The sequence below is a fragment of the Papaver somniferum genome, chromosome 8 (assembly GCF_003573695.1).
Source record: "Papaver somniferum cultivar HN1 chromosome 8, ASM357369v1, whole genome shotgun sequence".
NCBI lineage: Eukaryota > Viridiplantae > Streptophyta > Magnoliopsida > Ranunculales > Papaveraceae > Papaver > Papaver somniferum.
The window spans coordinates 122,915,032-122,940,817 of NC_039365.1; the positions used below are offsets into that span (position 1 = coordinate 122,915,032).

General features: G+C 37.0%; 2 protein-coding genes across 2 annotated transcripts; both read right to left on the reverse strand.

Moving 5' to 3' along the window:
* Positions 1 to 10,880: 10,880 nt before the first annotated feature.
* On the reverse strand, positions 10,881 to 11,894 carry LOC113305986. The gene is made up of 2 exons (XM_026554978.1): positions 11,666 to 11,894; positions 10,881 to 11,584 (listed from the first exon to the last, which is right to left on the reverse strand). The coding sequence occupies exons 1-2, from the start codon at positions 11,892 to 11,894 to the stop codon at positions 10,881 to 10,883; spliced, it is 933 nt and encodes a 310-aa protein (XP_026410763.1).
* Positions 11,895 to 21,359: 9,465 nt separating this feature from the next.
* Positions 21,360 to 24,920, reverse strand: LOC113302858 (chloride channel protein CLC-b-like). Its single transcript, XM_026551813.1, has 6 exons — positions 24,548 to 24,920; positions 24,258 to 24,458; positions 23,947 to 24,124; positions 23,017 to 23,549; positions 21,779 to 22,931; positions 21,360 to 21,688 (listed from the first exon to the last, which is right to left on the reverse strand). The coding sequence occupies exons 1-6, from the start codon at positions 24,721 to 24,723 to the stop codon at positions 21,524 to 21,526; spliced, it is 2,406 nt and encodes an 801-aa protein (XP_026407598.1). The 5' UTR covers positions 24,724 to 24,920; the 3' UTR covers positions 21,360 to 21,523.
* Between the last annotated feature and the right edge of the window lie 866 nt (positions 24,921 to 25,786).

The window sequence follows — 25,786 nt, forward strand, 5'->3', positions numbered from 1 at the left end:
GAAGGTGGACTTTCCCGCCAAAACTGTTCTTCAGAACCGTGAAGATGGGTGTCCCCCTAACCAGATTAGGGTGTCATTAGATGTGGGGTATAAATAGAATGTCTGGGGTGCAAGTAGTGGTGGAATGCCCCTTATCATATGGGTGCCCCTTATCCAAACTGAGAGTCTAAATATCAGGTGTCCTCTGGAGGTGCCTTTAGCAACTTTTCGAGCCAACTTCTCCGAAAACGGTTATTGCCCAAAAATACCTACAAACACACAAAACACCATAATAAGCACAAATTCGAGTACCAACAATACAGAAAATTAAGGACAACTTAGATACAAAAATGTGTCTATCAAATACCCCCAAACTTATTATTGGCTAGTCCTCGAGCAAATCTAATATAGAAAATAAAATGACTACACTTAGCACGTGCAGCAAGACGTTAAACCGCTAGGTGGCCCTAGTGGCGGAGTGTTGTCTCTGGAGGGTTTACCAGAGATGTACCCACAAAACCTTTACTCCAGACCCTAGTTATCTACGCAGAACCTTGGAAGGCACTAAAAAATCTCCTTGGTTGGCATACAATCATTGACTATAGGAGGAAGTACCCTGATGCGAGATTCCAATTGTTGTACACGAGTTTGCACTCTAGCATACTAAAATTCATATATAAGTGACAGAGCTCTACTCAGATAGTTTCTGTACATCATAACCGGAGTCAACCAATCACATGGAAATATTAAGAAGATGGATGTAGAGAAAACGTAGATGGTTTTGATGTTGACTAAGGTGAACCTATCCTAATGGACTGAGATACCGATCTGACGAATATCAACACAGCTGGCATATACAAGGAAACCAGCGGTGATAATCCTAACTGTAGGTCAACACAACTGGCATATACAAGGGCACCAGTGGTCGACTTTATTGAATTTATTCCGGTTGGTCTGATGGTCTGGTTTTTTTTTTTTTTGTTATCTCAATCACTCTATTTCACCCAATTACTTATAAGAAAATAAAAACAGAAGGTGAAAAGGATTCAACGAGATATGGCGAAACTACCATGTTTTTTTTTTTAAATTCTAACACCTGAGCTATGTGCTTTTATGAATAGACTCTTTAGATGTGTCCATCTAATCAGATTGGTTCCTCAACTCCTATAACCAAGATGCTTCCATCCACTTAGATTGGATAGTTCCATCCTTAATAAACATAAATTTCTAGGCTCTGGAGTTTATTTATTGAAACTAAAAAGTTTCTCCTATACCCCCAAACTTAAATCTAACATTGTCCTCAATGTTCTAAAGATAAAATTAAAACCATATGAACAAGGAGAAACTGTTACCATTTGAAGCAAAAGAGTTAAGGAAAGATATTACTGTATTGCATGAGATTGGGTTACCTCCCAAGAAGTGCTAAGTTTAAATTCTTTAGCCAGACTAAGAAAGGATTAGTCACCTTATAGAATCATCATAAAGTAATAGCCGGAATAACTTCGGATCACCAAAACCAAATAGAGATATCACAAGTAAAAGAAATCTGCACCATGCCAAGAAAGTTAACAAATAAATCACCCCTTGTCTAGTTTCATGTTTAAGACAACTACATCTAGTTGTGGTTCAGGTTCTACAACTGGGTCTAGATAACATATTTTCCTGGGTTGCATTTCCTCAAAAGTTAGATCTGAATGTTCAGGTTCTAGAGTCTGACACATTTGAATTTCATAAGTTCCCACAATTGGAGAAAAAGTTTTTGGTGGGAAAACAAAGTCAATCGAGGTATCGTAGCCCGGGTTAACCACATCAACCAGAGGATGGGTTTTTAACAATTGAACTTCTTTCTGGACATCATTAGGTTCATGAAAACGTGTATGAAGATAATCTTGTAAAATGGTTGAGGCATATATGTTAAGTTCCAAGTGAGGGACCTTTGTAAGAGTTAAAGCACATGGAGAATAAAAATCACCCCCAAACTTAGAGTTTTCAGTGTCTCTATAAAGACTAGTCACAACTTCCCTAGTTTCAAGGTCATCAGATTCTTGAAAATGGTTAATTGATTCTTCTAAGTCAGGTACATCCTCACTCATCTCTACGATTTCATTTTGCTTTTCTAAGACTAATGTTTCTAAATCGCTAGACTCGAAAACAATATTCTCAGGATAAACCCGCTCCTCTAAACTATCATCGCCTTCGTAATCAAAAGGAAATACTACATCATATAAGGAAGTCTTATCTTTAATCAAATCCTCGTCCTTTTGAATAGGTGAATAATCATTAAAATTATTTGGATTTGAACTAGAAATAATATTATCATTATAAAGCTCAGTTGGAGTAACAAATTCCTGATCACTATGCCTAAATATTTCAGATTCTTCATCAGCACTATCCTCATCATAATCATAATAACATGAAAATGGTTGAACCTCATCTAAAGTATTGCTTCCAATTCTATCCTTGTCATCTTGATTATGTAAATAAAAAATTTCCTCACTTTCAAGGTTGATTTTTGAAGCAATGTATTGGCAATTCAGTGTAATTCGAGCAATTCTTTCTTCCATCTCTAACTCAAGCCTACGTGTTGACTCAGCAAACTCACGTGTTGCCTCGGTTAACTTACATGTTGACTCAGCTAACTTCCTGAGGTTATCTTCTAAATAAGGTTCACTCATTGTTACAGTTCTTTCGTCTATAACTAAGTCATCTGTGTCTGCTGACTTATGTGTCGACTCATGTAACTTACGCGTTGACTCAAGTATCTTACGTGCCTCATCTAGAGAAAAGGAATTATAGGAATTTTGCTCGTATGACCGGCATTCTTGTGAATAGTAATTGGGCTCACCATGGTATGAGCCATAATCTTCAAAAGGTTGGCGTTCCCAACCACTATTCACACTATGGTCAAAGTAATGTCCATTTTGAAAATCAGTCGGATATTCGTTGTATTGGCTATTATAATACCAGTTCGACATTCTCAACACAAAATAAACCCACTGACAGGGGATTCGTGGGTGGATAGAGCCTTACCTCCCGTACTAGACGGGCGATGAACCGTTGAAGTCGACTCAGGCCACCGACTCCAATGTCAGTGTACGAACCCGAGAGGCCGAGACGGTATCGCAACCGTCGTCCTTCCCTGAAAAAATTTTATTTAAATGAACCCTTTCTTAGGGTTTTTAAAAATAATAATATCCAATGTCCAAAAATAAAGTCCAAATATAAAAAGAAGAAAAAAAAATATAGCAATAAAATCCTAATTACAGTTTCTAAAAATAAAATATCTATATACAAAAATCTTCTTCTTCACTCCTTTTGGATTCCTCTTTTCTTTCCTTCTTTGGCTTCGCTTTTGTTTTCAGCATTTTCTCCCTTTTTCTTTAGCTCAGCTCCAAATCTGAAAACAAACAAGAAATACCAAAAGGCATAAAAAAGAACAAAAATAAAACCTAAAAAAAAATCTATACACAAGTCCGCGTCGGTGACGCCAAAAATTGATGGTAATTTTGATAGTGGTAAATAGGTTGTCGTTCACTCAGACTTGATGAGATTGATTTCAGGTTTAATAAATGAAAATAAATAAAAATAAGAAAATATATACACAAAATAGTAGCAGGATGGATAGATACTGGGACTCGGGATTTCACTGTCTTTCATATACATGGGTTTTAGAAATTAATCCTTGACGTTTAGAGCTCCAAACACAAGAAATATTAACTCTATTCTTTGCTAAAGTAGATTTCATAAAACATTAATTACAGGCTGTAAGCATGGCGCATCAAAATTACCTAGAATTAAGCATGCGTCATCAAACAAAATGACAAGTAACTAATAGAAATCATAATTCATTTAAAAATCAGTGCAAATAGTAATTAAGGAATTAATTAAATTTACTACATGATGAAATTCAGCTTCATCCGTCGTCCCAGATATGGGTTCTAGCTCCGCATGGTGAAAACACACTCAAAAGATTTTTTTTCATTGCTCAAAAAGGTGTTTGCAAGGAAAAAAGCTATAAAACAGTGTGCTTGTAACAGTTATAATTGTTACACAACCCACTGTCACAGAGAAACACTAACAGACTATTGCGAATTCGAAATAATTGTTACAAAAATTGTTACAAAGGGATGGAATTTGAAAGTATAGGCAACGGTTTCTGCGACTGTCTATATATGTTGTTTTGTGTTCTTCCTCTTCTTCGGCAGCAGCAGAGACAAGCTCTGCAACTTCTGATTCTCTGCTCTATTCGAACCCCTAACACTCCCCCCCCCCCCACCCCCATTCTATGACATCCCAACACTATTTATAATCACCACAGGGCCAAGAAATCTTGGTGATAACTCGATATAATCTCCAAAGCTAATTACGGGAAATATTTCCCCGTTTTCTCTTCTCGCATGAATGTCCTCAGCTGTCACATGCAGAATATTTCCAAATTGTTTCTCCCTCAATTCTGAAGTAGTTAGACACGCTGTGTACACACGAGATTCTCCCAAAAATAGCTCAAAATATCTCGAGAATATTTTGTTGCCCTGTTTTCAATAAAACCACGTAAACCTCCCTGTTTTGTTGCAAATTAATATGAATCTTCTCCTTTTATATTTTAAATACTATTACCAACCTTGTTTGACTTAAACAGGTGTATCCCAATCCATATCAACGAAAAATCCCGAGAAAATCTCTCCAAAAATTTAACCCTAAGATACGCAGGTAAAGGTGAACTTTCTCGCCAAAACTGTTCTTCCAAACCGTGAAGATGGGTGGCCCCCTAACCAGATTAGGGTGCCATTAGATGTGGGGTATAAATAGAATGTATGGGTGGAATGCCCCTTATCCAAACTGAGAGTCTGAATATCAGGTGTCCTCTGGAGGTGCCTTTAGCAACTTTTCGAGCCAATTTCTCCGAAAACGGTTGTTGCCCAAAAATACCTACAAACACACAAAACACCATAATAAGCACAAATTCGAGTACCAAAAATACAGAAAATTGAGGACAACTTAGACACAAAAATGTGTTTATCATGTCTCGACTTAGTCCATAGACAATCACTTTCAGTAAGAGGACATATAGGTGGAAAAGTTTAAGATTGTGGTATATTTGGGTACCCTCGTCTTTTCAATTTTGCTTTATGGAAACTGAGTATCTGTTTCCTAAAAAAAATTGTTTGACCTTTTCTCGTTTACACTTCTCTCACACCCGACCCCAACCATCCATCATTCACAACGGCTATATCTTCTCCACCGTCGGATCCCAACGATTATTTTTTCAAAAACTTATCAAAAATCCTCTATAAACACAACTCTAAGTCTCTATTCAAATCACTCTGAATCAATTGATTTTAATTGATTTCTTATTTCTCTTCTTCTACTATATTTCTTTCATTTTTTTTTCTTTACCTTCTACCACTCAAGTTCTTATATTTTAGTTTGATTCAAAATGGTTTATTATTTTGTACAACGGGAAGAGATTGATCTTACTAATCCATATATTTATGTGAGTTGTGATGAAGGTATATGTCCGCAACAAAAAACATCTTTATTTTGGAATCGTATTCACCAAATTTTCGTCGAACACAACGGCAATCCTAATGGAAGGGATTGGGGTTCCTTAAAAATAAATATGAAAGCAATCAAAAAATATGTGAGAGAATTCATGTCCATTTTTAACGCTATATGTCGGCAAACTAAAACCGGTGCATCACACGAAGATTTGGTAAGTTCTAACAATTTATTAAGTTTTTCCTGTTTGGTGACAATAGTAATTAACTAAAAAAAATTGCCTAAAATATTTTAGACACGAGAAGATCGGGAGCAATTTCAGAATCAAACAGGAAAATCATTCAAGTATGATGGTTGTTGTGAAATGTTTAGAGAAAAGTTCTGTGATTTAATTATGAACTTATTATCGCCCAAAATAGTGAGTTGTTTGATAGTCATCGTAACTTTGTTCCATTCGAAGATGGCACACTAGTATTGCCTAAAGGATAGATTCGTTGGTCATATAGTATAACGCTCGGCCTATAGAAACTAAAAAAATCCAGAATGCAAGCTAGATTGAAGAAGGACCGCGGAAAAGGTATATTCAGAGAAGGTGATGAGGGAAGTTCTTCGGTTAAGATGTAATAAGAGAAGATCAATCAACATAGTGCAAATATTTTGGAGTGTCTTAAGAAAACACGATCAATGAAGAAAGTAATGAAAGCGCAACAAGAATCCCAACCACACAATTTGGGCGTCTAATCAACAATCGAGTTATCAAATGGAAGAACAACTAAATTTGTAAATGCTCCAACAACAGGCTTATCAAATGCATTAACAACAAATGTGTTTAGAACAAGATACTGCAATAATGGCTATGGATCTTAGTAAGTTAGATCCTAATGAAAAAGAACATTATCGATGGCAAGCAAAAGGATATTTTGAAGATGATGAATATAATCAGCGTTGAAAATTCAGAAGATTATGAAGTAATACATCTCTAATTGTTTTCTCTTTAGTTTAGATTTAAATTTCCAGTCTAGTTTTAAATTAAAAATGTTGTCTTTATTTCAAGTTCGTATAGTTGTTAACTTAATTAAAAAAGTGTTGTCTAAAAAGGTTTGAATTTCGAGTAACCAGCGGTTCAATTTTTTTAAATTAACACAAATAACTTTTTTTTTTGAATTATCATCAACGAATATTTTTAAATAATAGGTCCGTTACACATTTTGTCTATATAAAGACTTTGTATTCATTATCTACTAAACACAAAATCAACCCTACTTATATTTTTTCCTTCCTTATCAAAATCTAACCATGCAACCACGAAACCTACCATACACACTCAACGAGGATACCGATTTGATACGTAGTCTTTGTATAGTTATGAGGATTCGTCAAACAACCTTAGTAGAAAATGGGGATCGTTTTTGGTTACATGTATGGAGAATGTTCCTGTTGCGTTTTTAACGGTAATGACAATAGAAGATTGTATTCGAGTTTACGAGGACGAGCGCGGACAATTATAAGCAATTACAAGATATTCAGGGGGTGTTTAAAGAATTACAATAACGACGGAGAGGCGGCGATGAATGAATTTATCCAAATAATAGGGTATCCATTCATTCATTTCGAGGAAAATGAAATGTTTGGTATTTAAATCCCTGCAGTTAGTACGATTCGATATTTTTTATATTAAAGTGTTTGTCACATGTGTTGTGTTTTGGTTTAATGTAATACTAGAAGTTTTATAATAAAATTTTGGATTAAACCATTGTTCATTAATAACTAAAAATTGAAATTACAACTGATCATTCGATTAAAGCGTGTAATGCCCTTCCCTAACATTAGAACGCCGTGGACGATTTTTCTAAACACATTACATGTTATTATTTTCCTTGTGAGAGATTTAACTATAAATGCAGCTTCGAAATGATAAAACGACTCTCCTTTCCATTTGGCATATGCATCCTGTACCGCAAACCTGTCCTCTCTGTGTCTAGCGAGAAACTCATTGTACTTGAGGCACAATATCTTAACATGAATCGTCCTTGAACAAACGTGGGCTGGTTCATAATGATGGCATGTTTTCTTGTACTTATCGCTCATCTTTTTAACGAAGTGACCCGAACCAACTTGAATCCAAAATATACTCTCATGTTGTTTTTCTCCGGGAAGATCCTTAACAGTGTAATAATTTCTAACCCACTCGGTCTCTTCCTCAACATTCTTTAATCTTCCCTACGTTGAAATTTCTCTTTACCTCGTTTCTTTTCCTTGAGTGTCTCTTCTTCTTTTGTCGCAGCAGATGACGATGATGTGGTTTCTTTTGTAGTTATTTGTTTTCTTAACACTTCTTCAATTACATTAATATATTTGGTAGGTGGTGAATATGTAGTTGCTTGTTTGCTTCTTTTGGGTATCTCTTCTTCTATTGCAGCAATAAATTTGGTTGTTCGCTTGCATCTTCTAAGTATGTGTTCGAATAAATTGTTAGTTGATGATGGACTTGCCATTAAAAAGTTGTTTAACTTTGATATTCAGTTGTACACAACATTGGGTTAGCTTCTTTATATAGAAAAAACCCAACCTCTCAGGTGAACTCAATGGCTATATTTCTTAGAACTTGTGCCCAACGGCTATATTTCTTAGAACATGCGGCCAACGGATATATTTCTTAGAACTCGACCCCAATGGATATATATTTTCCTATAAAACTAGACTAATGAAAATAATTTTGTCTTACCAACAACAAACTCAAATCATTCTCAAATATAAACCTCAATCATGTATTCAAACAGTTCGAATAGAAAAGGAAAACAAATAGTATGTGTGGAAGCAAAAGTGGTTTGTCAATTATGTTTCATGGATAAACATAGTTTGCTTTAATTCCCAAGGATATATTCAAAATGTCCACAACGAGGTTGCACCGTCACTAGGAAGGTCAAGGACATCATACCAGAGACGATAAGGTATTTGGAATGTGAGTATGCTAACTATCCTGGAGAAGCACAATGGTTGGAGGATGCAATGAAAGATGCAATCAAACAAGAAAAAGTTTACTAACTCTGCAAGAAATTCAAACATAAAGGAAAGGTGGAGTTTGAATGCACCAAAGGGATTCCATGTAAAACCCAGGGTTGTTATTTCTTTATCGAAATGCACCGGTCTGTAGCAAAAAAAACATATGGAAAACGTTTCTGGAAATGTCTTGTGTGTCAAATGGTAGAATGGGGTGAATAGGCCTTGTTATGTTTTAGTTTAGTTAAGAGTTTGAATATGAACTGATTTGATGTGCTTTTTAATAATTACTATGTGTTGGTGTTCTTATTTTTAAGAGTTTAAATTTGATGAACATGATGTAATATGGTTTTACAATAACTGGTACTAGTTATTTTCACTTTTGTAGGATTCACGATTGCACTGAGCACGTGCAACAAGCCTTTAAACCAATAAGCGACCCTATTGGACGAGCTGTATCTTGTGAGGTTTTACAGAGAAATATACCCACAAAACCTATCATTATTTAACTTGTTCACTCTTCATCCGAATTTTCAGAATCAACATCTTGTGTGGGTTCATGGTTATACTCAGGGAAGTTTATTTTCAACAATACGTAGCTGTTATAAAGCCGAAATTCCTTCCCAAACTTTTTTTTATAACTTTTTTTAGCCGCCTCCTCCTACGATAAAAGAAAACATCATCAATTTACGATTAAATTATTCAAAAATTCATTACACACTATTGGTAGGTAATCGGTAAGTGTCTTATGATTTCGAGAGTGCAAGGAGCCCTGAATAGGTATAATGTATTTTGTAGTGATAGTTATTCTCTCACACCAGAAGTGATAATGCATAATCTTTGTTGAAGATAACTAATCGTTCATTCGGATTTCCTGTAGTTGTAATAAACTTTTGCAGCATCTGGTTCTAAATGTTTGTGGTATTTCGTTGTTGAACTCCTACGTGATTCTCTAGAAAAACATCAACCCATAATCTAACAATCACTTCATCTTCTTCCGGAGTATAACCCACCATAATTTTGAAAGGAATGTGTTGTTTTGTAAATAACAATTTGGACAACATAAGTGTTTATTTTTATAGATGGAGAAGAAAGTTGGTCGAACTGATGTGTTCATTGGTAAACGATATGTGATCTATTTACACACGGTAAGTAATCTACTATTTAGACTGTAATACATATCCATATATGGTAGAAAGAGGTGGCACTTACTGTACAAAGAGATGGCACTTATTGTATAAAGAGATTGCACCTACTGTTCAGAGAGATTGATATAAGTGACCATACGACTGCAGACATTGTAAAGAGAGATTGAGAGAAGTGACCATACGAATGGTAGACTATATGGCTGCAACTACTGTATAATTAGACTAAGAGAAGTGACCATACGAATGCAGACACTGTAAAGAGAGATTGAGAGAAGTGACCATACGACTGGTAGACTATACGGCTGCAACTACTGTATATATAACTAGACTAAGAGAATTGACCATACGACTGTAGACATTGTAAAGACAAATTAAGAGAAGTGACCATACGACTGCAGACACTGTAAATAAATATTGAAAGAAGTGACCGTACGACTGATATACTATAAAGCTGCAACTACTGTATAATTAGACGAAGAAAAGTGACTATACAACAACAGACACTAAAAAACGACAAACAGAAGTGATCATACGATTGCAACTACTATATAATTAGACTAAAATAAGAAACTAACATATCATAATTGTAAACCACATGGCCATCAAATTATAATGTATTCATTGAAACCCAAAAATAATTAAAACTCCTTCGTACGTCTGCATGTAGCATTCAAACTTTCTAACGGAAAAGTTAAAAGGTTATAATTCATCCTCCTCATCATCATCATCATCATCCTCATCGTCATTATCTCCATCATCGCCATCATCTCCATCATGTTCATATTCTTCCTATACATGTCTGTCCCCATAAATATGTTCACCTGCATGTTCAAATTCATCTGGAATTTGGTCATTGTAATCTTCATAATAATCAAATGGACCATCCTCGTTTTGATCAGGAACAACTTCTTCTTCTAAGTATGTATCATCATATTCTTCATCTGATGATGGAAGTATCACGTATTCCATATCTGAGTCCTCAAAACTAGACGATTTTGCTGCCCGGCTCCTCTACTAGGACGCGCAGCAATGTGCGCAACAAGATCTGTTCTTAGTTGTAGGTGCATTTCTAGGTTTTTCAGAGTTGCCATAAAAACACGACCATTATCAATAGGTTGCGGAATCGGAACATGAACAACTCTACCCCAATTTGTATCCCGACGTCAATGCTCAATAATCATTTTATGTAAAATAAGACAACATTTCATAATTAGGTTCAAGTCATATTTTTTCCAATACTTACACGTACGGTGATCAGACAATTCTAAATTTACCTTGAAGCACTCCAAAATCACGCTCGACATACTTTCTTTTATCTATTTGATACTTGTTAAATCTTACATAGTCGGGAATGTCCAATGTCTGACTGAAAGATTGTACAATTGTAGTCAACTTTGGATAGATACCATCAGATAAGAAACAACCCATATTGTATTGGTGACCGTTGATGACATAATTGCATGGAGGTGCTACACCCTTTATCATGTTATCAAAAAGGAGTGAGTGTGCCAACATATTCAAATCGTTGTTTGATCCATGCATTCCAAAAAAAACATGCCAAAACCACAAATCGTATGAAGTCACCGCCTCTAATACCATATAACTATGTTTCTCTTTACCCCGATAAGTTCCTTGCCAAGCTATCAGACAATTCTTCCATGGACATTGCATACTACCAAGCATTCCTGGAAACCATCGTTCGATATTTTCAGCTAGCAACCTCTGGACATCTTCAGGAGTGGGTTCACGTAAATATCTTTCTCCAAAAGTCATGCAAATAGTGTGGCAAAATCTTTTTAGATAATAGTGCATTGTCGTGGCGCCCATACGAATGTAATCATCAACACTATCAGTTGCCGTACTTTTGCACAAACATTTCATCATGGCAACTAATTTCATATGCGGAGAATGACCCATAGTACCAGTTGCATCCGGACGTTGTTGCCATTTTGGATCCACTGCAAGCAATTTTCCTAAAAATTTCTTGAATAATTATTCCTTTATGCCTAGACGTTGTTTGAATTGTCTTGAGGTATAACCAGTTCCAGGTGTAAAATAATCATTCATCATTTTCGCATCGTGCCACACTCGATCTCGGTTACTTACACTACGTGTCTGCACCTCCCTAGGTATCGGTTGTCGAATAATACACATCCGTTCATCCAAATACAATTGTGTAAACATTAACAAAGCTTTTTCTTCTTCATCACTAGAAGTATCCAAATAGATTTCGTATTTAACTCTCACATAAGCACGCATTAGACTCATTTTGTACCTTTTCAAACAACAATTATAGTATCAATTTTCCTATACCATACATAAATACAAGTCAATCAATATTAGACATCAATAGAATAGTAGTTTACAAACATTTCATTCAACATAAATCAAGAGATGCGTCACACAACAAGTAATAATCATGGATTTTTCACTAAATCTATGTTTTAATTATGTTATTGAATTGCATACTACATACCTAACCAACCTAATATCAACAAATTCATCAAAATCAAATTCATTTTAAACCCTAAAATTAAAATCACTCACCTTTTATGATTTTGTGGATGGAATTCGAAATTGAAGAATGGAAATCATGGAATTGGTTCACCTTGGAGTAATGATCCAGACCTTTTGAATTCAACCAACAAATTGGAAGGAAACACCTTGAAAATCAAAAGGGGGATAAAAGTGTTTGATAGGGTTTTGAGAGAGGAAAAAAAGAGTGAAGAAGGAGAAATGGGAAATTCGTGCATTTTCTATATACTTATACTTCTGGAACGGATACTCAGTTTCCGTTTTGGTCTAAGTCAACGAGTTGGTTGAAACGGATACTCAGAATCCGTTTGGCACTATTCGTAAGGAAACCATGTAGTGTAAGGAAAGATAAAAGCACACCATAGTGAGGTTTCCTTGTGACCCATATCCCTTCCCCATAATTAAGGGATAGGGAAGAGATAACCCATACCATAGTGCTTGTCCTAACAGTAGATTTGGAAACTCAATTGACTCCCTCCACGTAAAATAAGATATTCACCTCTTAATCCTTTGTATCCATCTCTCAAATCAACTGCAACGGCTTCAACTTTAGTCATACAAGGCTACTCAATCTCTTCCGTTAATCACTAAAATACATGGAAGCAAGTAAGGTTCTTCCATGTTTTCTCGGCAAAAAAACACACAAAATTTAGAGTGACTATCTTAACCTATTAATTCTTTTCTAACTTGTTGAAAATACCCACTGAACCATGACTCACAGTTATACAAGCTAATGCAGACTGGGTGGGGACTTCTATCAAACATATGATGGGCAAAACCTAGTAATGGTGTTGTTCATTGAAGAATCATCTTCCGCAAATGCCAACAACAAATACCTGCAAATTCATATCCAAAACAAACCAGAAATTTTTAATCATTCATAAGCCTTTAAGAGATATAAATAGTCATTATATATTCCCCCAAACCATCAATATAAAATCTACTTTAACGACAGCAAAACTCCCTTATTCTCTATTGATTTCTTGTTGTAACCCATGTAATGCCAATCCAACACAAATCCATCCCTTATTTCTTGTCAAACTCATAAATACTCGTTTATTCTCTTCAATTCATTTACAATTTCAATGACAAGAACCTGATCTCACTCAGCCAAACTCTGTCGAAACTCAACACAACTCGACTACCCTTTATTATCTTCTTGATCAAAATCAATCTTATCTTTCCTCTTTTCACACAACTATGATCCTTCCTCCATTTCCCATTTACGACTTTGCATCAACTCTGATCTTCCCTACTTCGAATTTTTATAATGGCAAATGTGTAAATTATTTTACTAACGAAAATTAACGTCCGTTAACAGTTGGACCATATGACCGCTGTTACTACCTACAAATTACTCTCATATAAAATAATGTACTGCGGAAGTATTTTCTTTATGTTCGAAAATCAAAATCGTACAAAACGAGCTTAAACCAATAAATTGGCCATTCACGTTTTGCTCCGGTTACAAAGAGAGAAGATGGGGTGATCTTAGGGGTGGAAAAGCAAAGAAATTTGAGGAAATCAATGGTGATTTAATTATTATGTGTGAGGTTCTCGAACTATGGAAGAAGCGGAGCTTGAGAATGATAAACTTGTTCTGTCCTTTTGAATAGGCAAAGGCACATGTTTATAGTCGTAGGTGTTAGAGCATTGCACGGTTGAACCCACAAGTTTTGCTACAAGCTTGTTGTCAATATTAGGTGATCAAAAATATATCTTAATTTCTAGTCTACTAAGTGTTGATGGTGGATTTTTGACAAAGGATAAAATAGTCATTTTGGACGAATTTTAAATATCAGGGGTAAAACAGTACTTTCACATATCCTGGGTAAAATGGTCATTTTATAATTCGAAATGTGAAGTCATATTCATAAATTTTTGAACCAGGGGAAAGTCATTTTATCAAAATTTGACCTAAAAGGGCATAGCGGTCATTTTGGATTTTCTCACAATAATTGATGTCAAAATGTTTTACTGCTACGTTCCCTAGCTGGACTCCTAAAGCTTACCTGACATTTATGTTCATTCTCAGCTGACCGACATAAATTAATTTTTTTGCCCTAAAATTGGTGCAAGCACAACATCTCAATTTATATTGGTCGATACTAGGTCTAGTCAAGCTAGGAGTTAATCAATTTTATGGTCGGCAGGCACAAAACCCTTATCAAGGTCGAAATCGGTGAAAATTTGAAGTGGGCATGTTATTAATACCCTCCATTTCGGTTGACCTTACACAAATACATCCGAGGGGTAAAAATTAATTATTATTTTTTTGTCAACTTGAGAAAGTTGCTTCCACTTTTAGAAGCACTACACCAAATTTAGTAATTAGCAACGGCAGATGGCAATTGCAAAGAGGAGTCGCAACGTTTTGCTCTGTTGCGAAAGTCGATGTTGTAATATTTCGCAACGGCAATGCAGTCGTTGCAAATTTTTGATCGCAACAGTTCTGAACTGTTGCAACCTTAAGAAATTGCAATTGTTTCAAACAGTTATGAAATCAGATTGTCGCAACAAGTTACAACAGTTGAGAAATTGCAGTTGTGATGTTTTTTGCAACGGCTTGTTGTAGTTGTGAAATTGTAACAATAAAAATAGTGGTTTTGACCACGTCAGCTCCCCTGTAACAAAATTAAGTTTCCCTTGTCCATTTGGAAATCAAAATCAAGTTCCCTACATTTTGTGCCTAATATCAAAAGAATGACAAGTATATAAACATTATTAAGTTTTCAAAACATACAAATACTGCAGTTGTAATGTTAAGTGTCATAGCAGTAGTAGATTCGATCTTAAAGGCACACACCTAGAGAGAAACTCAACATCATTCACTACCTACATGCTCAAACTAGTATAGCTTCTTGTTGCTTCATAACCAGCCTTGTAAGTAGTGGCACTTATTGCTCATATCTGTGGAATCAGTTTCGACCTCAACAACCTTTTCTTCCTGGGTTATGTTCTTCTCTGTTCTATTCTACCTCCTAAGACAAGAAATTGAAACAACCAGGGAAGATAAGAATAAGAAAAGAGAGGATTTTACATAGAGCACAAGGAACCTTGTGAGCCAAATCACCATTTTACAAACAAGTTAAACGTATCAACTTGTCCAGATATATTACAAAATTATACCATATTTCACTTACTGGATTATGAACAAAAATGCGACTACAAAGAACTATAAATAGTAACGTTAATATATAATAGTAGAAGACACGGACTATATATACAGAAAAATGAAACAGATTGTTTCCAAAATTTTAGATTCCACTTAGCAACCTGCCAATCCTAGAACAAGGTAGGGTATGCCTCAGGGTCAGCTAAATATTACGCAGCTTTCTGGTTAACCTATATAAACCATGGCATGTAAAGAAGAAAGTCAATCTAAATAGTATAGCAGATAACAAAAGCAAGGTTTTTTAGTTCATGAATTTTATCAAATGGTAAAGGCGTGACTTAAGAATTTGTGTACCTACAATTTACCACTTCAAACAAAACATACATCAAAATATAGAATAATAGTAGTTGTGGTGGTAAACTAGCACTTAGCTCTATCAACTTCATTAAAATGAAAGTTCTTCAGTATGGCTGCACACAAGAACATGCATTTAAACCGTAATATAATTAGTCTCATGTAACATTATCATGATACAAAGAAGATAGTTGCATGGATAAAATGTTAGAGCATAGCTCGGTTGAACCCACCAAGTGTTGGTATGTCAAGTTTGGTTATCATATTTTACTATGAAAACTCATCTAGAGCCGCTTGATTATTTACTAGAGTCAACTTCATTTAGGTTAGACTAGAAAGTCTTGGAATGTTGAGACGTACAAGTATTACTCTGAAGACCTGAAGAATGTGAAGAAGTAACGACGACAACGAAGACATCATCCTTTCATTTGAGGTTAGTAATACTAACTTGACTTGTTTCCATTCCTAACGTATCTTTCAATTCGTATTATATTGAAAACATAACATGTGAAGCTGTATATATGTTACTCTAGTGATTAGACTTGGTCATATCATTATGATCAAAGTGTCAAGGAATTATATTACGAAGTATAACGCTTATCTTTTGAACTTCGTAAGTACGACATCAACATAATCTATGTATTTCGTTACTTAATGAACTTAGATTTCAACAGGTGCTCCACCTCCTATTTGATTACAAGAGTCGTTTCCCGGGGGAACTCACGACTCCTCTGCTACATCGGTTTAAACTCGGGCGAGACACTTAAGTTGTGGGCGACGAGGCTGCTATCGATACCTGGCATCTCGTCGTATTTGAAGGAGAACACATCATTATACTCCATGAGTAGTGCTATCAATTCTTCCCTTTCGTTTTCGTTCAGGCTTTTACTGATCTTGATGAAGCGTTTATCTATTTGAGTTCTGATATTGACTTCCTTCATTGAATCCAACGTAAGGTCTTCCGGTGTTCGGTCCTCTGACGGAATTTGTACCTCCTTTGTATGCAGAATGACGTCGTTGAACGCGACGTGTGGTAATTTGGCTAAATCTTTGTCATTACTTTCTGAGGGAGACTCTGTTATTTCGTCGATTCATGACACGACACACTCTTTCTCATCGCTGAGAGATCCCTCGGCTGATTGCTATAAGCGATATAAGTGCCCCCCATCCGGCTTCGAGAAGCGCTGGAACCTAGGTTGCTCTTCTTTCTTTCTATTTTTCTCGATCGGATGGACCATTCTGGAGGGGATGAATAAATACTTGGTCGTCCTCAGCTTTTCTTCTTCCTCCCATTTAGGCAACGGGATGGGCTGAGCTTCGGGTACATCATCTGCCTCTTTTGAGGTATCGTAAAATAACGTCTGCCATGTATGCCTCCTCCGGGTCAAAAGGATTGCTCGTGGATGGGATACGATACTGTCTGCCTCCCGTGTTGGTCTTCACACATAGATGTTATATCGAAGCTACGACCTTGTGATTGAGTAGCCAACCTTTTCCTAATATAATATGGAATTTGGTATCGTCCTCCAAAACGTAAAATGGAATGAGCGCCCTTATAGGTCTGACCTGCATTACTAGGTTGACGATCCCAATAGCCGTCTGTGTGACTTCCAAATCCTTTCACAATTATTGTTCGCATTCGAATGGCTAACCGTTGTACTCCCAAAATTTTGAGGGTATGCATGGAGATCAAATTTAAGGACGCGCCACCGTCAACGAAGGCTCTCTTGATTGGTTGTCTGTTGATGTGAACCGTGATGTATAAAATCCTAAGTTGTTCTCCTAGGTAGGAGATAACTTCATCCGTGAATAAAATCGCTCCCTTAGGCATGGGGTCATAAGGATTTCCCGCCACAATAGCCATTATCGCTTTGGACGCTTCCTTGATCTTGTTTTCGCTGAATCCCACCGAGTCGAAGAACTGTTGGGCTAATATCGTTTGCGTAATTTGTTGGCTACTGCTTCAATGTTTTCAAACACGGGAGGCTCTACCTCCATTTCACATACCTCGTCATCGGTGTCCTCACATGGATTCCATACATCTCCGTTTGGGTCGTGGGAAAGCATCATAACTTGATGTTGTGGTGGTCTACCGGTCCCATGGATGCCCATTTCAATTTCTCCTACTGTGAACTTTCGTCGGAACATCCGCTAGAGGAAATAACACTCGACTGTTGGGTGATGTATCCTCCAATTATAGTGGCAGTAGTTAGCGTCATTTTGGTCGATCTTGATGGGGTTTACCGTCAGTGGTGGTAATGGAATTTCCTTGTTTTTCAGCCATTGTTCAAGTAATCCTATGATTTGTTAACGATTGCAAGGTAGGGGAGACAGCTTGACAAAATCCTGTTTTGGCCCCCTTATACCTTTATTGTAAGACGCATCCATCCGTCTTGGTTATTGTTAGCCCAGGCGTTCCGTGGGGCCACCGATACTGCATTACCCGAATGGTGCCAGATGTAATCTGCGTTGGACTCGTCTACACAGTCTCCAATCCTTGCTGCCGCTTCTTCCAATTCCACAAAGGTCTGGAATCAGAAGTTGGCGCCAGATTTATTCTAAAGACGGTAGTCATTCCTCGTATGCAAATATTTACATGCGCGCCCTCCTTGATATCCTCATGACAATCTAACGCAAAATGTCGGAACCTGGAGATGAATTTTACTACTTTTTCTCCTATCCGATGGGTGCATCTACTCAGGTCTATTGACGTAATTCTCCTCTTGGCTGAATAGAATTTTCTGAGGAAGAGGAAGGATATGGCCGCCCATGAATCTACACTACCAGGTTTTAAGTTATCATACTAGGTGAATGTTATATCCGAGAGTGACTTGGGGAATTCCCTTAAGCACGGTTTCCCATCAGTCGCCTGATCGTTCATAGTTGATATGAACCGTATGAAGTGTTCACGCGCATTTTATTGACCTCTATACACTTTGAACTTAGGTGAGCTGTAATCCTCGGGATATTGATACTCGGTGACTTCCAAAGTATATGTATAGTTCATGAAATCGTAGTTATCTTGTTTCACCACTCGAAAGTTGGCCTCCAGATACTTTGCTATTGCCTCCTGTGTCATGATTGTGTGCGCTTCCCCATCTCTAGTGTCTTCTTTAGTAGCGCTCTGCCCTGCTTCCGCCGCCTTCATTAGTTTCCTTAGTTCCTGCTCCCTTCTGATGTGATCCTCCAACTTTTTTTGCATTTATCGTAGATTCGGCCGAGTGGGTGCTGCGTTTTCGGGCATTTGTTGTTTGGCTTTTTCTTGCATAGCTTCCGCTCCTCCTCCTTGTATGATTGGGCTCTGGACTATTCCTCCGTGTGCAACTCTTGTTCTCTTTCCTTCAAGGTTGAGCGGCTGATCGACTGGTTGATTTTCAAGCGCACCCGCGTCGATGGTCGTTTGATGTGTCATGGTGGACTAGAGACGAGCCTCTGGGTGTGTTCTCCAAATGTTGATAGGTAAAGATGATAGGGGTACTGCACGTCCTAGTCACACAATGAGAACACATTTTCCTAGAATAGTATGAGAGAGAGCTTGGTTTCCGTTGTACTATGTCCTTCCTTATATAGGCCTTTCCCAAAACCCTTGTCCTCATGACATTATGCTACGTCATAAAAACCTTCTTATTTACCATTATTTCCATTCCTCCTAATATGACCTCCCACTTCTTACTAATTCCTTCCCTATCCTTCCTACTCCCATGGATATGCTCTATTGGACTTGGGCCTCAGTCCCCAAGTCACCTAATGGGTTTCCCTTTTCTCTAGGGGCTCCATGGCCCTACTAAGGGATAGTTATTTTCATGTATCAACATTCGTCTCTTCGTCATGAGGAATGCTCCGAAAAGGACTTCTTTTCTGATCAACATTTGTGCCTCCTCCTTCTACTGTGGTGTCTGTGGGTATAGCGTTGCTAGTACTAGATTTGTAGGATCTAGTCTTGACTCCATTTCCTTTGTTTGTTTTTGACGTCATGTCTGCCTTCAATATATCTAGAGATGAAAATTATGACAGAGTACTAATGATTATATCTTCAACCCTAAAATCGTACGACTCACTATGCCATACACAAATTGAGTGCCATAATATTTTACCGACTTTAAGTCAATGACTGTGACAATAGATCCAAGAAAATTCCAGAAATAAATGCTTGATAACAATGGATATACTCTTGACAGAGGAAAACTTGGTGAGACGTGAAAACCTTTATACTAGTTTACCACAAATAGATAATCACACGCCTAGGATGTTAGATCTACACTTTCTAAAGCAAAACGTAATTATGGAAACCAAACAATGATACTAAAACTAAAAACTCAGATCCAAAACTTTAGAGAAAAGAAAATGGAAAACCCCAAGTAGAACACCGAGTAAAGAAGACAAAATTTAAGAGTTGAAGCTATTTTAAAAGACAAACCACTCAGGTAGGATTAATCCTTTACTCCTCCAAACGGTTTCTAGTGCCAAAATGTAACTGTATGAAATCCTATAAAACACCCAAAGATCAATCTAAGAATACAAAATGGACTTACAACCTAGAAATTCATACGAGAGAACACAAACATGCCATGGGATGAACACATTCAGAATTTGAAAGATTAACTGTAAAACTTCATCCCATTATGATGATGATCTTATTATGATTAATGAAGTATTACAAAGGTATGATCTCACGAAAACAATACTCTCAAAGAACGTTTTTCTCATAAATATCTCAAGATCCCTAAAAAAACTCAACCCCTCGCTCACTGCTCTCCCGCCCCTTTTATAAGTGTTTATGTAATGGATGACAGCTCATGTTTCCCTTCGCCAACTACTCACGTTTTTCTTGTGACTTAACCCTTCTTTGCAAGTATAGTGGATGACAACTCATATTTTCCTTCGCTCGGAAGCCATGATTTTCATGTGATTTTATCCCTCTTCACTGTCACTATAGCTTTCTTGCATTTGAATCCATCTTCGCCAGTTATTGCTTCGTCTCGCCATTTTCCCATTGCTCGTCGAGAAAATCTGTCACGATCAGTTCTCGTCTGACTACTCTGATCGCGTCTAAAATTCTCAACTGCAAATATATATATTCGTTGATCCAACTTTACGCTTTACACGTGTTTGAACCTTAGATTACGGATGAATCTCATGAGATCTTCGCCAAGAATGCTATTATCCTTGCCACAAACATTTCTTAAAGGTATTTATACTTTCAGATGCCACCACTCGCGAAGTGATTTTTTGTATCTACACCAGGAAAGACACCTTTAAGGGTATCTTACAATTCCAAATATTCTTGTGAGGAAAAAATAAGAAACCATCTACATCAAGAGGTGAGCAGCATTTGGCTACAGGGAATTCAGCACCAAAATATCTTCAGCCATGCAGTTGCGAATGTTATGAGCAAAACCATCAAGCAATTGAATAAGATGAGCTATTTCTCCAACTTCTACTTCCTTAAGGTCCTCCATCATTGGACCTTAATTACTTCAGTAATTTCGCGATGGCAGTTTTCTTAGCATTGTTATAGTGAAGTCTCTAATTTGGGATCTTTGAGTACACACACTCTAGTTCCAATCAGTTGATATTTTTGCATTGTTAATTTGATAGTTTTTCTTTATGTGTGTAAATTCTAAAATAATGTTATGTGCGGCAACAAAGACTTGACAATGTTCACGAGTGGGATCCCAAAAGAAGGGAAAGGAAGAACAAATCACAGCAGGAGACACAAGGCAAAGGAGTACAAGAAAGAAATATGGCTATTTTGTACTGAATATAATGCGCAAGAAACAAGCTATAGATATCGAAGTTCTACACACATTTTGTCTAACATTATTCTCTATGTCGTAAGGTGACTAAAGAATGAAAAATTGACACCAAATTCAAAAGAAAATAGAAAGAAGCATCATGCTTCATGTGATGAAATATTTCCGTTCTGTTGTTGAGAGACTTCGAGAGTTATTTGCTTTCCCTTCTTTCCTCTTTCCTTAGATTTTATATCAGGGAAGGCGTTTAAGATGTTGTGAGCCAACAAGTCTTGCCTGGTCAATATCCCCACAACAGGTGAGACCTACAAAATTCAAGATACATACAAAATTCATTAGTGAGATCTTCCTTAATATTTAAAACAGCTTCTGCAATGAAGAAATTGGTAACTTACCCCGGTTAACTGATATTTGGGCACAATTAGCATATGGCGAAGTCCAACTGACCGAAAGAGAACCATAGCCTTTGCCACTGACAAGCTTTCAAGGACTGTAAAAGGGGTGGTGTTGGTGAGAGGATGCAAGTCTACGTACATTTCCATCTCATCTTTTGTTACTAACACCTCATCGATCTTAAATCCCCTCTCTGCCAAATCAATTGAGGTGAACACTTTCCTGACTTCCCAATCTTCTGTTCTTCTCTTTTCTTTAAGGAACCATTTCTTTCTCAACACTGCAACAAGGTGTGCCCTGAGAATAATTCCATGAAGTTCTGATGCTCCATCTGGCAATCCAATTGGGGGTACTGTACCTTGGTCAACAACCGGGAACCCGTTGTGTGTTGTATTTTGCAGGACTTCAACAATGCGGGACACTTTCTCTACACCACAGAGGGTGATTACAGGTGACTTGGCATCGGCAAGTTCAGCAACAGTTAACGTCCTCATCCATGGTTCTGGATTGGCATCTAAGAAAGGCAGGCCTTTAAGATGCAGTATAATTTCATAGATGCTTGGGTTGAAGGCGTCTCCAACAGTTTTCGAAATAAGCAAAACAAGCATTGTTATGGGAAGGAGGAGGAGATTGTTAGTGAGCTCAAGGAAAATCACACAGAGAGACACAGTCATCCTCATTGACCCAGCCATAAGAGAGGCAGCTCCAAGGACAGAAAAGAGCCCTTGATCAATTCTTGTGTAAGGTCCCATGGCCATTCCGAGCAAACGTCCGTAAGCTGATCCCATGAGAATTATTGGCAGAAAAAGTCCTGAAGGGACGGCGATACCAAAAGTGATGAGTCCTAAAATGCAGTAGACTCCAAAGAAAACGAGGAGGGAGACTGGATGGAACTCGGTTGGAGTGGAGGTGGAGAAAATATTTCGGACAGCGTCGTCGTTGGTGGTGTGGAGAAGACTGGCTAAGTCGTTATAGTATCCTGCTGGACAGTTGAATTGCTTGAAGTTACCAGTCCTTCCATTGGTGGGACAGGCAGAATCAGGAAGAGACGGATCACAAGGAGAGCAATGAGCAAAAAAGGGAAGGCAGTAAAGGCAAACAGAGGTGAATATAGAGACGGCCAAACTAAGGAGGAGCTTGTGTCCTCTGCCCTTCCTGAAAGACGATAAAAAAAAAAATTCAAACATCAGCAATCACATTTGTAAGAAAAACTCGAAAACAATGCAGTTGTTTTGCTTACTCGTTAATGAGATTGTAAACTCTGAGAACTTTGTGGAGAAGATAATTGTATAAACTCCCTAAAACTCCGCCAATGACTCCAATTATAACAACAGGAAGTAGATCCATTGCGTGGTAGGTAACAGTAACGCTGCTCACATCAAACATGATAAGGCCTCCTTGACCAAACAATCCACAATCTCCAGAACCGCAGTACTCCATGAATGCTCTGAGAACAACCACCACAACAGCAGTACTAAAGAAAGTTCTCCACAATAGGGCACTCCTCCACCAAGTTGCCACCTCTTCTAGAGCAAACAAGACACCACCTATTGGTGACCGGAAAGCAGCACAGACACCAGAAGCAGCACCACATGTAATGAGATCCCTTCTGTCCCTGTCGTTGTTGAAGTAACGCATCCATCGCCATTTTACACGATAGTTGTCAGGCCCACCTTGTCCTAACAAGGAAGCAAGGCAAGCACCAATGTGAACCAGTGGTCCTTCTTTTCCTAAATCCAGACCAGCAGACACTGCACCTATACTTCCAAAGATCTGCAAATTTGAAAGTAAATTTCTTGGTCATTTTACCAATAAACTCAACTTTGAACATCAGTATCATTTTGTGCTGTGTTGTTTAATATCATTCAATTTCATATCTTGAGTAAGAAGGATCCATATATGCATAGGCTCGTAATACCATCGAAATCATTCATTACTCGAACTATAAATGCTTTTCTGATAAAACACACTTCATGATAAGGTTTTGTGATTGAATCTGTATAATTGAACTAGAGTTGAGTTTCCTCAGTACGCTGATCTAGTGATCTACGGAAAACTGTAACTCTAATAAGATTAAAATCTACTTCAAGAATTTAATTTGAATTTCAATGTTTGCATTTTAGTGAATAACAAATTTGAACTGAAATTGTTTTAATTAATGCCAACTTACCTTTACTATCAAAGTTGAAGCACCATACATATTTGGTGTGTCAACTCCATTGAGATAAGCTTTGATCTCCGGTATACCTGGCCCAGCTGCGGTAGGTGCAAAACATACAACTAGAATGGAGGCAAACGCTGTGAGAGCCAAATTAGCCCCGGTAAAATATAGAAACCCCTCAAAATTCCTGCACCAACCATCATTAGCTCAGAATGAGTTCAATTGCAATCTTCTTTGAACTTCAATAACAACTAAGCACTAGAAATTGATAAGATCCCACTCTACAAGTACAAAACTCAAAAGAAGTGACGCAATTATACCTTTCTTCCTTGATGAACTTGGCGACGGCAAGTAATTTGAAACCGGCAATATTCTCGATTGCAAGATTTATCAAACTGGCAATCACGCCAGTTAATAGTCCAACAATCAGAGCTAATATCCATTTCATGAAAACATACTGTAAAACTTGTTCTCTGGATCTACTTCTCCAATCATGTTTAAACAAATCATTCTCATTTATCCTGCATCCATAAGAGAAATTCTATTAGAAAACCCATTTCACATGTAATTCAAACAAAAATTGAAATGAGATAAGAATTTTGTCACATACTCATAATCTAAGCTTTCTATATGAGAAACTTTAGTTCCAATTATAGCTAAATGGTTTGTAGAAAGTGTTCTGTTTCTTTTGAGTAATAATGGTGACTGTAATGTATTATTACTCTCCGGGTCTCTTTCTTCTCCTTCTTGCCCTTCTCTGTAATGATTTGTTGTTGGTTCCTCCATTAGGAAACTTAGATTCAGAAACTATTACAACAAGCTGCTTTGGAATGTATATTATGACTCTACTAGTGATTGTTGCTTGTTTTTGCAGAGAAAGAGTAGAGCTAAACAGGCTAAACAACTCTGCTCTACTTTTTTCCTTCTTCTCTTTTTTGTTTTTGTTTTTGTTCTTTCGGAGTGGGATTTTAAACAGAAACCAACCAATGAGTTCTCTCGGCTATTATACTAACTGAAGAGTAAAGACAGACAACATTATCTGCAACCACAAATATTTTAAAAATCCAAGTAAGGGGCTAAGAAGGGTATTTTGGGGATTATAGAAACAAGAAAAGGGTATTTTGGAATCTTGAGTTGTGCTCTCTTCTTTTAGATTCGTATGGGTTTGGTTAGATTTTGTGAAACTTTAACCAGTACTCAAAATTCCAAAATGAGTACTATTTTTATTTTGAATAGTCATATCTATCAGTATTGCATCAAATTGTTCCTTAAAAAACAAACCACAAAAGGTAAAGAAAGTTTTCTAATAGTAAGCTTACCAAGTAGATCTTGTTGGTCATATTTGTCCATCACATTTATAATGGTAGACAGAAAAGATAAAAACTTTTTAAAGCAGAAGCATTTCGATTATATGTGATCATATTTGTATTCGGGGGTTAACCTAACACTTGACTTTATTCTGATTTCCTGCTAAACTAAACTAAACTGAGTGTCCAGACAAAATAAACACAAAATTGCAACACCTAAAATTTAGAAAATCAAATACATTTTTAAGCAAAATATAACGTTTACGTTTCTCAAGCATGAAACACACATTTGGACAAAATCGGTCTGATAATGCAAAAGATATGTCAATGTCCATCTAAACTTTATTACTTTGATGATCACGTTGAATGCGTGTCCGTCTACTCGTTATTATCTGCATGATTATTATTTTTTTCAGTCAAATACTGCTATTAGTTTAGGTTTTATCATGGTCAACTATCTAAGACTTCCTGAGTAAAAAAATCGTACAAAATAGTCGAAGATAAAATTAAAAAAAAAAAAAAAGTAAGTCAGCATTATACGC